Source organism: Chelonia mydas, chromosome 4 (assembly GCF_015237465.2).
Source record: "Chelonia mydas isolate rCheMyd1 chromosome 4, rCheMyd1.pri.v2, whole genome shotgun sequence".
NCBI classification, from domain to species: domain Eukaryota; kingdom Metazoa; phylum Chordata; order Testudines; family Cheloniidae; genus Chelonia; species Chelonia mydas.
In genome coordinates this window covers 69,841,659-69,857,304 of record NC_057852.1, presented here as the reverse complement: position 1 = coordinate 69,857,304, position 15,646 = coordinate 69,841,659, and the positions used below count along the sequence as shown (strand labels likewise).

General features: G+C 39.6%; 2 protein-coding genes across 5 annotated transcripts in view; one reads left to right on the top strand and one right to left on the bottom strand.

Annotated features, from left to right (window-relative positions):
- Positions 1 to 2,906, top strand: part of CBR4 (carbonyl reductase 4) — a 65,361-nt gene extending 62,455 nt beyond the window's left edge. The window contains exon 8 of the transcript XR_005225158.2: positions 2,247 to 2,906. The gene's annotated coding sequence lies outside the window, so the exon portion shown is untranslated. The remainder of the gene's footprint in view (positions 1 to 2,246) is intronic.
- LOC102931710 (palladin) overlaps positions 1 to 15,646 on the bottom strand; it is a 259,194-nt gene that overhangs the window by 25,758 nt on the left and 217,790 nt on the right. For all 4 annotated transcript variants that reach the window (XM_037897506.2, XM_043545945.1, XM_043545946.1 and 1 more), the window contains 3 exons: positions 13,801 to 13,936; positions 10,098 to 10,199; positions 7,854 to 8,075 (listed from right to left, as the gene is read on the bottom strand). In XM_037897506.2, coding sequence (XP_037753434.1) covers positions 7,854 to 8,075; positions 10,098 to 10,199; positions 13,801 to 13,936 — 460 coding nt within the window. The remainder of the gene's footprint in view (positions 1 to 7,853; positions 8,076 to 10,097; positions 10,200 to 13,800; positions 13,937 to 15,646) is intronic.

Sequence of the window (15,646 nt, the reverse complement as noted above, 5' to 3'; positions counted from 1 at the left end):
AGGGCACAGTTTTGCAGGCAGCAGTGTAGAAGTAAGACTGGCAATACCATACCCTGCCATCCTTACTTCTGCACTGCTGCTGGCAGTGGTGCTACCTGCAGAGCTGGGCAGCTGGAGAGCGGCGGCTGCTGGGCAGGAGCCCAGCACTGCAGGCACAGCTGCCACCAGCAGCAGCGCAGAAGTAAGGGTAGTGGTATTGCCACCCCCCCTCCCCCAACTCCTTTTTGGGTCAAGATCCCCATAATTACAACACTGAAATTTCAGATTTAAAAAGCTGAAATCATGAAATTTACCATTTTTAAAATCCCATGATTGTGAAATTGACCAAAATGGACTGTGAATTTGGTAGGGCCTTAAGTATAGGACAAGAGTTCAAGACAGATGTAACCAGAAAAAAACATTACTGTAATGTTCATTTTTGTATACATTCCATAAAGCCAGTTTTTAAAAGCCTCCAGCACAAGCAAAAAGGAGATTTCGAAATTGTGACCAAAGTATAAAATTTTCTAAAGTGCTTTAGTCACTTAGACCCAGATCTGCAAAGGTGTTTAGGCACCTAACTCCCATTGATTAATTGCCTAAAAACCTTTGAAGATCTGGGTCTAAGGATCTTTTGAGGATCTGGGCCTTTGGTGCTTTTGAACATTTTACCCAAGATGCATAAAGTTAGACTCCTAAGCCTGTATTTAGGCTTCTAAATATATGGCCTCTTTTTCAAAAATGCTGACTGCTCAGCAGCTTCTGCTGAAGTTAATGAATGCTGAACATTTCTGAAAAAGAGGTCACTTAACTTAGGTGCCTAAATATGGGTTTAGGAGCTTAACTTAAGGCATTTATTTCTGAAAATTGCTGGCCCCTGTATCTGGCCTAGTTTTATCACAAAATGCCACTCACCACTACATTTCAATTACCCATAACTAGGGCTCTGTGTCTCATGGCGGTTATGGAAGTCACGGATTCTGCCACTTTCCGTGACCTCCGTGACTTCTTCAGGGGCCAGTTTGGCTGACCCCAGGGCTGCCCAAGCAGCTGGCTCCAGGGTCAGCTGCTCAGGTGGTCCCCGGCACAGCCACACCAGCCATTTCTAGAGAGGCCCTGGGGACAGCCACACCAGCTGCTGCTCCAGCAGCCTGGGCAATGGTCCCTGGCCCCCGGCAACTGGTGCTGCTAGCCCCAGGCATCCCCCCATCAGTGCCCTCCCCTCCAAGATTTAATCACTGGTATTTTTAGTACAAGTCATGGAGAGGCCACGGGCTGTGAATTTTGTTTATTGCCCATAACCTGTCCATGACTTGTACTAAAAATACCCATGACTAAATCATAGCCTTACCCATAACAGACCAGGAGCAACTGGTAAAAACAGTAGATGCCAAAAGAGAGCAGGGGTATCCATTTGCATAAACATTACAATCAGATGCAATTAGCAGACTTACCATTAGGGGTCTGTGCAGTTGAATCCAAGGAAATAAGAAGCTCCATTATGTAAACCTCCATCATAAAAAGATGTACAAGTAAAGGAATTGTGGACTTACACAGAGGTGCAGTGGATAAAGTAGATCAAGATAGGAGGGGAAGCTCATTAATTTTGATGGCTGCCATTACATGTCTCCATATTATCAGGAATGAGGTGTTGCATCATTTTGTGGTGATAAAAGGCAGCAAAGAGAAGAGAATGGGGTCAAGAAAAGAAATGCATTTGACAGGGGTTCTTCTCCCCCCCGCCCAGCCAAAGGAGCCAGCAGCAAGCAAAGTAAAAAGACACTCTCCAGTGTCTGCTAGGATGGCGAATCTGTACTGATTCAAAAACAAAAGAGGAGAGGGCCTGGATCTCTACCCTGAAATATATAATGTAAAAAGAGATTTTATGTCAAACATACGATTTATTTGTTTCCTTCCTCTCCCTCCTCAGGGGAATAGGGAGCTGCTGGGGCAAGTTCCTTCCTCTGGAACTAGCCTGGAGAAATACCTTCCTTTGTAGAGGAGGCGAATAGAGAACTTGTGTCTGGGGCCATAATTCTGCCATTAGATGCTCCTCTGACTGGTGGGAAAAACTGGGAGCTCCAGGAAGAAGCTCCTCTCATGGCTGGGCAGTCCTCACTTCATCAGCCAGACAAGAAGGGAGGGGAAGTTCTCCCTCTGCTCTGCCTTACCTTAATGTCTGTAGAAAAGAGTTGAGGGCAAAGTAAGTCTAAAACCACCCATCTTATCTGCTTTGACTTTCTCCATTTTCTTTCTATGCCTGACAGGCTGCAACAGTGAGTACAAGGACTACAGTATATTTTGACATCCCCTGGAGGGAGCCTCAAAGTCTTGCCACACCCAGTCCCACTGATGTCCTGGGGAGGCAGCTCCACCAACCCAAACCAAGGACTTTGTGGGTTAATTCCCAGCTGAGGATCAGAAGGATCTGAGGGACGCACTAATGGCTGGAAGCAAATCAGGAGCAGATTAGCCTATGCACATACCATACACAGGGAAGTTAAGAAGGCTGTGCTGACCAAAAGCCAGGACAGGAAGCTCTAGGGAGAATAGAAGAGCTACCCCATATGGCTTCTTTTGAGTTTACTGCTTGTATAAGTGCATGGATGGAATGCAGCTACAGACTTACCAAACTGGTGCCAATCTGGGTTTAACCAGAACCCTGCAACAAAACCCTATCAGGAGAGGGTGATTTGTGTTCAAACCTGAACCTCTGGTGAACTCTCTTTCTCTCTCATTGTTTCTCTCTAGGTCCTGCCCTACAGCCTGTATTTCTATTCAAAGAACTTTCCCACTTAGAAGAAAATATATGTCTTCACAGTGTTATAATTGCCTATGAGATGAAGGGAAAAGGGCTATGTCGACTTACTATACATGGGCTGATGTGTTAGAACAATAAATGAATATGGATTTCTTTTTTTGCAGTACAGTACGTATAGAGTGAATTTTTTCTTCCCCTAGTCATGAAACCAATGGGATTATTAGCATAAGGCAAGCAAGGTTGTCCAGAGTGTTATTTCTGTAGTGAGAACTCAGTGATTTAGTGAGAAAAATGTGTTCGGAAGTTTTCCAGCAACAGTCAAGCGACAAAGCAGAGCAAGATTCCAGTTAGATTACAATCGTCCAGGTTCTTCATACTTGCCAACTCTTCAAAGCCAATAATTCATTCATGTGAGGGAGTAAATTAAGGACACTTTTAAATTTCACTGAAATACAATAGACTAGGAGAAATGAGTGGAAATTTCCTTTAAAAAATAGTTACCATGTCTGGTTCTTGTATTGACAGGCATTACATGTCACTATAAATGATTTCATTTCCTCAATAGCTGGTTATACTAGTTTCCCATTTTGTCTGTCAGCATGCTTGCAGAAAATCTATGGTGTTAACAGCTTTGGTAATGTTTTCTCATTTGCTGACAGAGCTTTTACTGGAGACAAAAGATATTTGATCATTTATAAACATATGCTAATGGTTCTGAACAACGACATAGCTGCAAAAATGAGTTTTAACTTGCATGCTTCACATGTTTCATAATGTTACTTGACATTAGTTGGGCTTGCATTAAGTGGTAATTATTTTGTAACACACTTCTCTCATCAGAGAATCAGGAAACATGCCAAGAATTATTAAGCAGAGACACATATTAACTGTACCTGTTGTCCGAACTTGATACACTGATTGCTTAATACTCACTTCCACCAGGTACTAAAAAAGTTCCCATTTATGGCTTTGTATTCTCAGTGAATTTTTAATGTAACCCTTGTCTGTTGTGGGTTGTTAAGTAATGGTACCATCACTATTTCTACTGGAAACAAAGGCCACCCATATGGTAAAATATTTTCCTTGTATGATACCTTGTAATAAAAGGTACTATTATCCCATGTAGTCATTGACCTTACATTTAGATACTGTATATTTTTAATAGATTTTTCAAAAACTGTAAGTGAATGTATTAAAAAAAAAAAGTAGTGATTTTCGACCCTGTACCACAGATTCAGCTATTTTTAAATCATTGTGAATGACATCCACCCCTGTGCAGAGAGGCCAGTACAAGGTCTGTGCACCACTCAAGTCTCACTTAACCCCTATTTTGAAGTGAATTTCTCTCTGTATGGAATTATCATAATCATAAAGACAAATATCCCTCAAAAAGCACATTTCCTCTCTCACACACATTGATTCCCACTTTAACCAGAAAACAACTATCATGAGAGTTATAACCAAAGGAAATTCATTTTTTAGAAACATATCTAAAGACAGGATTTGCACATCAGTATTCAACTTACATGGCATGTTCAGAAAAAAGAAAAATCAAACCAATAATCCTACTTACAAAGATCCCTTGTAATGAATGCCAGATTTTAGACACACCACAGTTCCTCCCAAATCTATTCTTTCACAGACTATTTGGGGAAAAGGTGATTCAAGTTGAGTAAATAATTTCCAGGCTTTCATTTGCCAGTGTCAACATTTCCAGCATCCGGACATGGCAGTATAGGAGCTGTCTCAACCATTTCAGAATTGCCACCTTGGCATACTTAAGCAGATAAGGGAAAGAACATGTTCTGGTAATTCCAGAGAAGACCAGTTGACAAGTTACCCAACAGCAGTGGAAATGATTCCACCCCTAGCAACTGAGCAAATCACACATGAAGCATCTCCAAGCAAACTGAATAAAGGTCATAGCCCCAGCAATGAGGATGACAGACCACTTTCAATTTATATATTTTTAATATAATGGAGAAATGGAGCATAATATCCCTATCACAACATACATCAAACAATGCACTAATTTCGAATCCAGTGTTTTTAGGGAACAGCCAATTGAATGCTCTCCAAATATAGGGATTGACCATAGTTCACTATGGTCCACCCAAACTGATTCATAAGCCTTGGGCAGAAAGCACACTTCTCCATCAGACCACACACCCAACTACAGTGACCTAATGTAGTTGGAAACTTTTCTGTCCTGATTTGTCTTCCCATCTTAATCAGCACCCATCAAAGTCAATAAGATTGGATCAGGCCTGAAGTTAGTCCTGGCTCCTTAATGGACTAGCCAATACCACATTGAGCTTTGTACATTTTAGTTTAGGAAACTGAATTTTTTAAATACTACCTGTGGTTAATTAAAAACTCCCTCTTTGATCTCTTCCGTGTGCAATACTGCCCACTTGTTTGCATCACTGTGTTTCTCATTCTGTACATACACAAGTATTGACCAGAAAAATTAGGCTGAGGAAGGCCAATTCTAAGATTGTTCTCAGCCTCCCAAGTCCAAATGTGGGACAAAGCTGAAACAAAGTACAAGAGAAAATAGTACACAGACTGAAAAGGCTATGGGATTATTTTCTTCAACATAAATAACCATAAAACTTTTTATGATTCAGCCATTCTAAAGTCAATCTATGTTAGTAAAAAGTGCAGCAGCATCAAGTACATGGGGTGGAATTAAATTTGAGTTTCAGAGAGAGAATACAAAAATAAAAATTAGAAAAAGAAGCTTGGGGTATGTAATCCACAGGCTGCTGAGTTGGTTCTCGAGATCCAGTAACATACCCTCAGTTTCCTAAGAATTTAAGCTTTTATTTTATTTTTTAATTAAGTGAGATTTCAGCAGTGCTCAATGTTGGCTTAATTGACTTCAATGGGAGCAAAGTGTTTTTGGAAATCACACCCTATTATTTAACTATGATGGTTGTGAAGAAAAATGTATGCTTATTCTCTATCTTCCTGAGTCCACAGTCTTACAGCCTGAATCAAGAGCTCAGAGATAAAACCTTCTACTAAATTTTTCAATAGGGTGTTGAATCCGACACTTAATTATATCCATTTAATTATGTCACTATGTTTATCTGGTTACTGCAAGGAGGCTGGGTCCTTTGGGATTTGCCATGATGATGACAATGACAACTACTGTTAACTATAACATGGAAATCCAGTGTGGACTGCACTTAAACACCACCAAGATACATTCTTTAGGATTACATTAACGATTAGAGATGGAAAGGTATTAGGTCTGTGATACACAATCTGTGGCTACTCATTTCAATCTCTTTCTAAAGAAGCAGACTACCAGTAAGAATAGGTGAAAAGCAGGAAACACAGGAGTGTTCTAGATAAAATGAACAGATCAGAGGGTTTCAGGAGCAGCAGGCCAGGAAAGCTTTCGTAGGTTATATAAAGAGGGCTGCTATTTGTAAAAGTCTCTTTGGAAGTACTTATGTTTGTCAACCGATATTTCTTCTATTTGGACTCTGAAGGGATCAAAGGGACCACAACATTGCGTAACAGACTCAAACTGTTGAAAAATAAAGCTCAGAAATAAAGCTGAACATCAAGAAGCTGAACTTTCAGCTGAACAATAAAGCTGAACTTCCAGGGAAGCTGCGCCAGTTTTCCCAACTAGTCCTTCCCTGGCAACACTCCAAACACATTTGGTCTTTCTATAATTTTGTGTAACACTATATGCTAATAGCACTCTATAAACACATTTTTAAAATGTATATTTTCCTCAAACTAAAATCCTAAATACATTTATTATGTAAATTATGTAGCGCCCTTGCATTTCTGGCAACTTACCAATGTGGCCTTCGCTGCTGTGAAGGCTGGGCTTCAGTGGAATAATCTAAATGAAAAACAGTATCTAGCCACAAGGGGACACTGTGACAACCTGCCACACATTACTGCTTTCCTCCCATCTTCCCCTGCCCAGCAGGACAATTATGAAGGTACTTGCTTTATGAATGAAGCCAAGAAGGAACCAGTGCTGCTTTTGTTTTCCAGCTACCTAAATAGGTCGGTAGATTACTGGTTAATCATTAAAATTACTAAGCACAGTCTACTAAACAGGACATTTTCTTCCACACTAATTACCTAGTATCAACAGAGATTTAACATTTTCTCAAAGGAAACCCATCCTGAGCGCTGTGCACCACACCCAGGAGATGCTATATTGTTATTTTTTGAACTTTAAAAATCTAAAAGAAAACAGTGATGCTTGGCATGTGGGCTGTGGAGTAAACTCCTCTAAGAAATCTTTGCCCAGTCAATGACAGTTTCCTTTGACAAGGCTTCACTGGAAGGTATGGTGACCTTTAAGAAGATTTTGAGATGAACAAACTTCTGTCATTAAAAAATAAAAATTACAGAAGCATGAGGAGCACCATTACAATGTATCAGAAACATATGGGACATTTTTTGTAAGTAACCTAGGAATCTAAGTACTATTTTCAAAAATGACCTAAGTCCCATTGACTTTCAATGACAATTAAGCTCCTAAGTCACTTTTGAAAATGGTACTTGGGTGATTTGGAAAATTTTACACCCATTATATATGGCTAAGGTGACTGGGAGATGGTTAGCTGTGCATCTTTAGAGAGAAACCCCAAGATGCAGATCCTCAGCTGGTGCAAATCACCATAACTTCACTGGCTTCAACAGAGCTATGACAATTTCTGCCACCTGATTGGGGGGCACGGATCAGCATTCACATTGCACTCCCCCTCAGTACCCAGCGGCCCAGGCCGTGGAAGCTAATTATCCAACCAGTGGACCAAATTCGGTGATGAAGGTCACGTGGCACCTGAAGCACATACACTAAGAAGATGTCACCTGAGGACCTGCCCCCAGACAGAAAACGTGTTGTTCTTATAATTAGGGTGACCAGATGTCCCGATTTTATAGGGACTCCCAATTTTTGGGTCTTTTTCTTATATAGGCTCCCATTACCCCTCACCCTCGTCCCAATTTTTCACACTTGCTGTCTGGTCACCCTACTTATAATACACAGAACACTTGTTATTACAGAGATAATCAATACAATAATTCAGAAGTTTCCACACTTCTGAAGAGATTTCCTTCTTTCTCTCACCTTTGGCTTTGGATTTCCAGCCACTCTGCATGTAAATGTGACTGGCATTCCTTCAAAGATTTTGTAATGTTTCAGCTTCATCTCAAAATATGGTGCCACACTGTTATCAGTGGGCTCGTCTCCATGCTGCACCTCATCATCCGATTCCTCCACAGGAGACCTCTCCAGGCGGTATTCAATCTCACTGATCAGTCTCTGCTCAAAGCTGGAGACTTTATACTCCTATCGGACAAGGAAGGTTCGTGTTACTGTCTGTCGTCATTTACTACATAATATGATGTGATTCGAATGAATTTCTTTCCCTAAGTCTTTGACAATTGATTAGGATCTTACATATAAAAGGAAATTGTATCATGTAGAAGAAAAATATAACAATTTGTGCCAAAATGAGATCCTTATAAAACAATGAAAACATCTGGTACTAGGCATACATTTCATATTGTCCTAGGATCTAATTCGTAAGAAAAAAAGCCATTGGTTGCTTTCCTTCCTCTCTCTTTTTTTTCCAAACACACAAAGCATATCATCATATATTCTTAAACAGTTCATAAAGAAAAAAAACACTGATTTTTCCTGGAGGGTGTAGGCAGATTTAGGGTGGGGTTTGTTTCCAGATGGCCATGAGACCATATGGTTCACAGCTGGAGTTTGTGAAGAACCTTACTGCAAGTAGTACAATAAAAATACCATTATTTTGTTTACATTTTCCCTGAGCAGTGACAAAGCTACATTACTGGCATATGACGACAACTGCCATATTTTTCTCACGTCTCCAGCCCCAACCCAATTGTTGCCACAGATTGCCCTTGCTTAAAAAACAGTGACATAAATAAATAAATAAATAAACAAACAAACAATAAGGAATGTTTAGTGTGAAATACACAATTTGTTTAAATTTACTACTGATTTGTACCCACAAGAAGATACTCTGCATCTAGACATGTCTGAGGTGGGCTTTATGGTAAGTGAACTGAAGACTAGAGAGCAGCAGAAATCTTTATTTATCATTGATTTTCTTAGGCTGCAGAAAATAGAACACCCTTTTGTAGGTTTTATATTATTTCTAACCATTCTTTTTCTTATTAATATTGGTATCTCATGTAAAGTCTCCTTTCACAGATTCTCCCTCTGCAAATTAATTTGATCTGGCTGATGACATTAAGCCCCTCATCGCAACCCTCTGACTTGGTTACAGAAAAGAATGATCACTTTGTGCAGGAAAAAAGTGAGAGAAAAGTTGAATTTTGGTTATAACAAACATTTTGCCTATTTCTTTACAAATTTCCCCATGAAATTTTATCCAATTATCTCATTATTCATGTTGTATATATTCTACATTACTTAGATGAGCCAATGCAGGATGCAAAGCATCTCGCGTCAATGGATCTCAGAATTACTGGGGAAAGATATTTGTACAGAGAGCTATCATGGTAGTGTTGTTAAAGTTAATCTGTCTGCAGTTGCTTACTAAATATTAAATTAAATTAAACACCACGTGTGTAAGTGCACCCCAGAAATAAGTTATTAATGTTTGGCCACTGCAGTGTTATTAAAGGAAAAGAGTGAAGGTGAAAGGTACAGGAGACAAAAAGTCAATAGACAAAAAAGCAAGAAAGAAGAAAGATGAAAACCTTTTGATTATCCACAGGATTCATTATAGAAGCATCAAGAGAGCAAGCTTCCTGTAAGGGCAGAAAGAAAATGAAGGCTAGCAGTAAGAAGATCAGGAGGAATCCACTACAATTTCTGGGAGTTCTTTCAGAAGAAAGTACTGCATGTGGTAACATAAGCAAATGAATGGCTGAACAGCAACACTGGCATCAGAGCAAAAATGGAAAATTGGTTTACTTGGCTTTTTAAACAGACTTTCTGATTTTGGTTTGCACACAACAGTACAGATTACAGGCATACAAGACAAGTTAGTCTCAGGATAACAGAGGATGTATTTTTGCCTTGAGAAACTGAAGGGTTAGGATAGGATAGAATAAAAAGAAATGAAGCTCAAAGTGGGAAGCAGACATTTGAGAACGCTTTCATCTTATTCAGTGTGGAAAAACTAAGCAAGAAGCATTGTATTCTCTGCTTGATTGCTTTTGTGTATAAATCACAACTTCTATAGTCAAATCCGTCCTGTCTTGTGTGTATCTATCCTACCATATGGACCTCTCCAATAGAATGTTGTCTGAAAAGAACAATGGAAAGGAAATGATTATTTTACTGTGCAAGTGCAGAGTTATGTAGCACCTGTGTAGTGGGCTCTTCATCTGGTTCCTGTATATTAAAGACAGTTGCAGCATTGTCAGCACCCAGTAGTCGACGTGCCATCTTCTCCTCATATGTTAACCTCTGAACCAAAATAAAACAAAAAAGGGGGGTGGGAGGAAAGGAAAGTGGAGAAGGGGAAGGGGAAGTAAAAGAAAGTTATTTTTTCTCTTTTAAAAACCACACGGCAGGTAACTTACAGAGCAACTAATGTTCCCATGGGAAAATCTGAGAATCATTCAGTTTAGAAATAAGTTAGCTTCTGTGTCATATTTTCTATATTGCTCAAATGTATTGCTGAAATGAAAACAGGATCTTTATTAAAAATCCATCTCCTCTGTTTGTGGCATCAACATAATTTCCACAGAAAACAATTACACTCCCAAACACAATTATTACCTCGGAGGAGAAACAAGCAGGAACAGCAGATACTATTATGAAGAAACAAAGAACCCATTTCACACAAACGTTCTTCATAATTGAGAACAATATAAAATATGAAAATGTAAGAAGTGCCACAAGCATCATGGTTTGTAAATAAATATCCTTAAAATTCTCACTTAAGCCTCAGTAGCTCTAATATTATTCCCCATAAACAAAAATATTTTTTACCTAAAGTAGTTGGGTAGTGCAGAGTGTGTATACTGCCAACAAAATAATAAAAAAGGTAGGAAATCATTAGTAAACACCTTTCAGACTCTTGCCTCCTAGAGCCATGATTTGACCTTTGCAACATTATCACAATCACATCCACCACCCACAAAATACCACCTTCATTCCCCCTTCATACAGAACACTAAGTGGTTAGAAATGGATGTTTGCTGGTTGTTTTGGATTCTAAGTAAGAAAAGCACCTATAAAACAGATATAGTATAAGGATTAAAAGTAGCTTTATCGTAGGCCATTTCTGAAAGTAGGTGAAGCCTCTTTAATTTAGGTTTACATACAGTTATCAAAGAGAATAGCAATGGGATTAAAATGAAACTTTTTTGCTACTGTTTATCAGTACACATTCCTATCTGCACAGTAGTTGAATGCTTCTACTTCCCTCTATTGCCCGTAAGTTTCTACATCAGAACCACATAAAGTTCAATTGAGAATACCAAGGAGAGTGTCTCTTTCTGTTTCTCCATTTGTCAGTGAAAGAGAGGACAACTTTATATAAAATATTATCTTCCTGAGAGATTGTGATTTCCTGTTTCTTTCTACCCTTCTGTAGAATAAGGGAACAGTTTATAAGAGACACTGTAATACAGGTTTCAGAGTAGCAGCTGTGTTAGTCTGTATTCACAAAAAAAAAGGAGTACTTGTGGCACCTTAGAGACTAACAAATTTATTTCAGCATAAGCTTTCGTGAGCTACAGCTTACTTCATCAGATACATTCAGTGGAAAATACAGTGGGGAGATTTATATACACAGAGAACATGAAACAATGGGTGTTATCATACTCACTGTAAGGAGAGTGATCACTTAAGATGAGCTAATACCAGCAGGAGAGCGGGGGGAGGGAGGGAGGGAGGAAACCTTTTGTAGTGATAATCAAGGTGGGCCATTTCCAGCAGTTGACAAGAAGGTCTGAGGAACAGTGGGGTGGCGGGGAGGGGGGAATAAACATAGGGAAATAGTTTTACTTTGTGTAATGACCCATCCACTCCCAGTCTCTATTCAAGCCTAAGTTAATTGTATCCAGTTTGCAAATTAATTCCAATTCAGCAGTCTCTCGTTGGAGTCTGTTTTTGAAGTCTTTTTGTTCTAATATTGCGACTTTTAGGTCTGTAATCGAGTGACCAGAGAGACTGAAGTGTTCTCCGACTGGTTTTTGAATGTTATAATTCTTGACATCTGATTTGTGTCCATTTATTCTTTTACGTAGAGACTGTCCAGTTTGACCAATGTACATGGCAGAGGGGCATTGCTGGCACATGATGGCATATATCACATTGGTAGATGTGCAGGTGAACGAGCCTCTGATAAGTGTGGCTGATGTGATTAGGCCCTATGATGGTGTCTCCTGAATAGATATGTGGACACAGTTGGCAACGGGCTTTGTTGCAAGGATAGGTTCCTGGGTTACTGGTTCTGTTGTATGGTGTGTGGTTGCTGGTGAGTATTTGCTTCAGGTTGGAATATAGAAAAGGAGTACTTGTGGCACCTTAGAGACTAACAAATTTATTTGAGCATAAGCTTTTGTGAGCTACAGCTCACTTCATCGGATGCATTCAGCTGTAGCTCACGAAAGCTTAGACTAACAAATTTATTTGAGCATAAAGTGCCACAAGTACTCCTTTTCTTTTTGTGAATACAGACTAACACGGCTGCTACTCTGAAACCTGTCACTATAATATAGATTAGACCTAAAATTTAGGTTTAGTAAAAAAAGGTTTCACATAGTTTAACATTAATAGAAATTGCCATTAAATTTTTTTCCTTCTAAATTGCAACAAAAATATTCCCATGTATTTAAACATTTTCTTGCAGATCAAGTATTGCAGCATTGTGACAGTCTATGAAAGTGAAACTGACTCGAAGGTGGAGCAGAAATGGTGAAAAATTAGATTTCTGTAATTCTTTCAGCTTTAAGAAGCTGAGTTTATTTTAAAATGGATGGTTCTGCAGCCAAAGCACAAGACTGGGATTCAAGAGTCCTGTGTTCTAATCCTGCTGCAGACTTCTAATGAGTCACTTAGCTTCTCTGCTTCTTATTTATCTATGGCAAATATTCAAAAACTCTTTAGTGATTTAGAAGCCTAAGTCCAATTTTCAAAAGTGACTTAGGCACTAAAGGTATTTCTACATAGCAAAAATAGACCCACAACAGTGAGTCTCAGAGTCTGGGTCAACTAATTTGGGCTCATAGGGCTTGCACAACCAGGCTAAAATAGCAGTGTAGGTGTTCAGGCTTGGGCTGGAGCATGGGCTCTGAAATCCAGTGTGTGTGTGTGTGTGTGTACGGGGGGAAGACGGGGGGAATGTCTCAGAGCCCAGGCTCCAGCCTAAGTGAGAACATCTACACTGCTGTTTTTAGCCCCATAACCTGAATTGACCCAGGCTCTGAGACTCGCTGCCATACGTCTTTTTTTTTTCCAATGTAGACATACCCCAAGAAACCTAAAATCCTTTGATTATCAATGAGATTTCAATTATTTCTATATCACTTAGACGCTTTTGAAAATTTTGCCCCTCATTTACAAAATGGGGAAGATAATCTACAGCATATAAATAACGTTCATCATTTAAAACAGATCACAAGAAAGATGTCAACACCTGATTCTTGGACTACTATGGTTTCAAAGACACTTAAAACAATCCCTTAACTGAAAAATTCACACAAGGTTTGAGAGAGTGGGTGTTTCTGAACAACTGGTGAACCTTCTCAAAGGTAAATTAGAAACTTTTTTATTTATGTCTGACAATGCATAGAAAAATATTTGGCTCAAAACCTTTTAGATGTGCACATGGCTAATCTGTAACCACATGCTTCATAACAGCATTTCTTCCAATTGTTTGTTACACCCACTTGTTTTGGCTCGTCTTAAGATTAGACTGTAAGCTTTTTGAGGCAGGGACTGTGCCTAGCGCAATGGCCCTAATCCCGCGGGAGCCTCTGGGCACTACTGTAATACAAATAATAAATTATCTAGGAAACTATGCCCAATCCCCCCATTACATGTTATGTTTAAATACCGGCTGGCCATTGTTCAAAAGTTCTTCCTTGAAACGAAGTTTTCTTTCCAGGTCTTGTATGACAGCATCTTTTGTCCCTTGAATCTCTTCATCAGATGCTATCCTAGCAGTTCTGCCTGTTTTCTTTGGAAATCCCCTGCAACACAATACAAGAAAGTAATGTTTTTTATTAAACCATTAACATTTAAAAATATCTGGGTAAAATCCTGCCCTTACTGAAGTCAATGAGTTTTTGACATTGACTTCAGTAGGGTCAGGATCTCACCTACCCTGTCCAAACTCATGAAATTCAAGCTGTGAACCTGATATTCTATTTTTTTTAAAACTATATTCTTTGTGTTGTTACCACAGTTGTTACCACAGTTATCAGTAATAATGCAGATGCTCAGCTGAAGTCATACAATTCTTCTTCTAACTCACTTTGTTGTGATCTGAGGGTCAGTTCTATGGCAAAAGTTTAAAATGTTTCTTTTTGATTTTTTTCTCAAGCGTTAGTTCAAATAGGAGTTGAAATGGTGCTGAAGTGGGTGCCAACATAATACACACAAAAAATAGCAAGCAAAGTTAGCAATGACACTACAAATATGATAACAGCGCCTATAAAGGAGGCATGACTAGTTCAGCAAGAATGAAAGGGAAAGTGGGGTGTGCATTGTACATACTGTTGCCCCTTTTCGATATGAATGGGTGGTCAAATTTCAGGGCCCTGGGAACATTCCAGTTGGAAGTAGAAATTGATAGAGACTGGTATTTTCTTTGATGCAATCTTGTTTATTTACAAAGAAGGTACCAAGTTCTGCTTCTCCAAATGCAGGAGAATCCAAAAGAAGGAGCAGTTTCTCAGCTTACACCCCCCAGCCTCATTTTGTCTTTGATCTCTAACTTTTCCCAGGTCACTCCTCTGGGTCAGAGAAAATGGGTGGTAAAACGAGATGAAGAGCTTGTACATTTCAGCACCTGTAGGGTTGGCAGAGTAAAGATATGTATTTAACAAGACTTTTTGGGGCACTGCTAAAAGAGGGCAGAGTTGAAGTTGCATGGTTTTCAGAAGTCTGAGTTTTGCTTAACTGAGCATTCTGCAAGGTGGTGACATACCACCAAGCAACTTTAACTCTGTGTTAATGTAGAGTTTTGCCACTGAATTGCTTAGGAAAAGATATGTTATTGGTAGAAGTTAGTAGTCATTTAGGCAGTTGTTCATATCATGTCCCACAATTTGCATACCGAAACAGCCAGCGCTGCCTCCCATAGTCTGGACACCATCAGCCTGGCTTAAGCGGTCCCCCCAAGCTATGCCTCTGACCCATTCACTGTGTTCCCCCCTACAATTTAGCCCCCCCCCCCCACACACACTGCAAGCAGAGGCTAGTAAAGTACAGATTTTCTCAAAAACAACCAATCCAAGGCTTGCCTACCACCGGTTTCCATTTCCCACCCCTTCCGCAGCTGCAACCCCTCTCCCTTTCCTGGTCCCTACCTCCCCTCAGAAATCATCTAGCTCCTCTCCATAACAAAAATTTTGGTTAGACTGCTGACTATTCTCCTGTCTTCACAGTAATCCTCCCCATAAATTAAAAACACGTTACAACGGAGAACTCATGTAGCAAGCAACATGAGTTATTACATCTTTATTATACAGGTGTACAAAATTTGAACTACATACGTCAATGGTGCGGTGTTCATGGAGACAATGGCATTAGCATGTTCCCTCAAACTACCCAGGCACTATAAAATAGCTGCATAGAAATGCTCTCATGTTTTTTTTCTTTACTGGTGCATGTGCACTGTAATCCTTCCAGACGCCACATCTGCGCAAGCAAAGAAGTGACCATGTCCTTAAAGACCA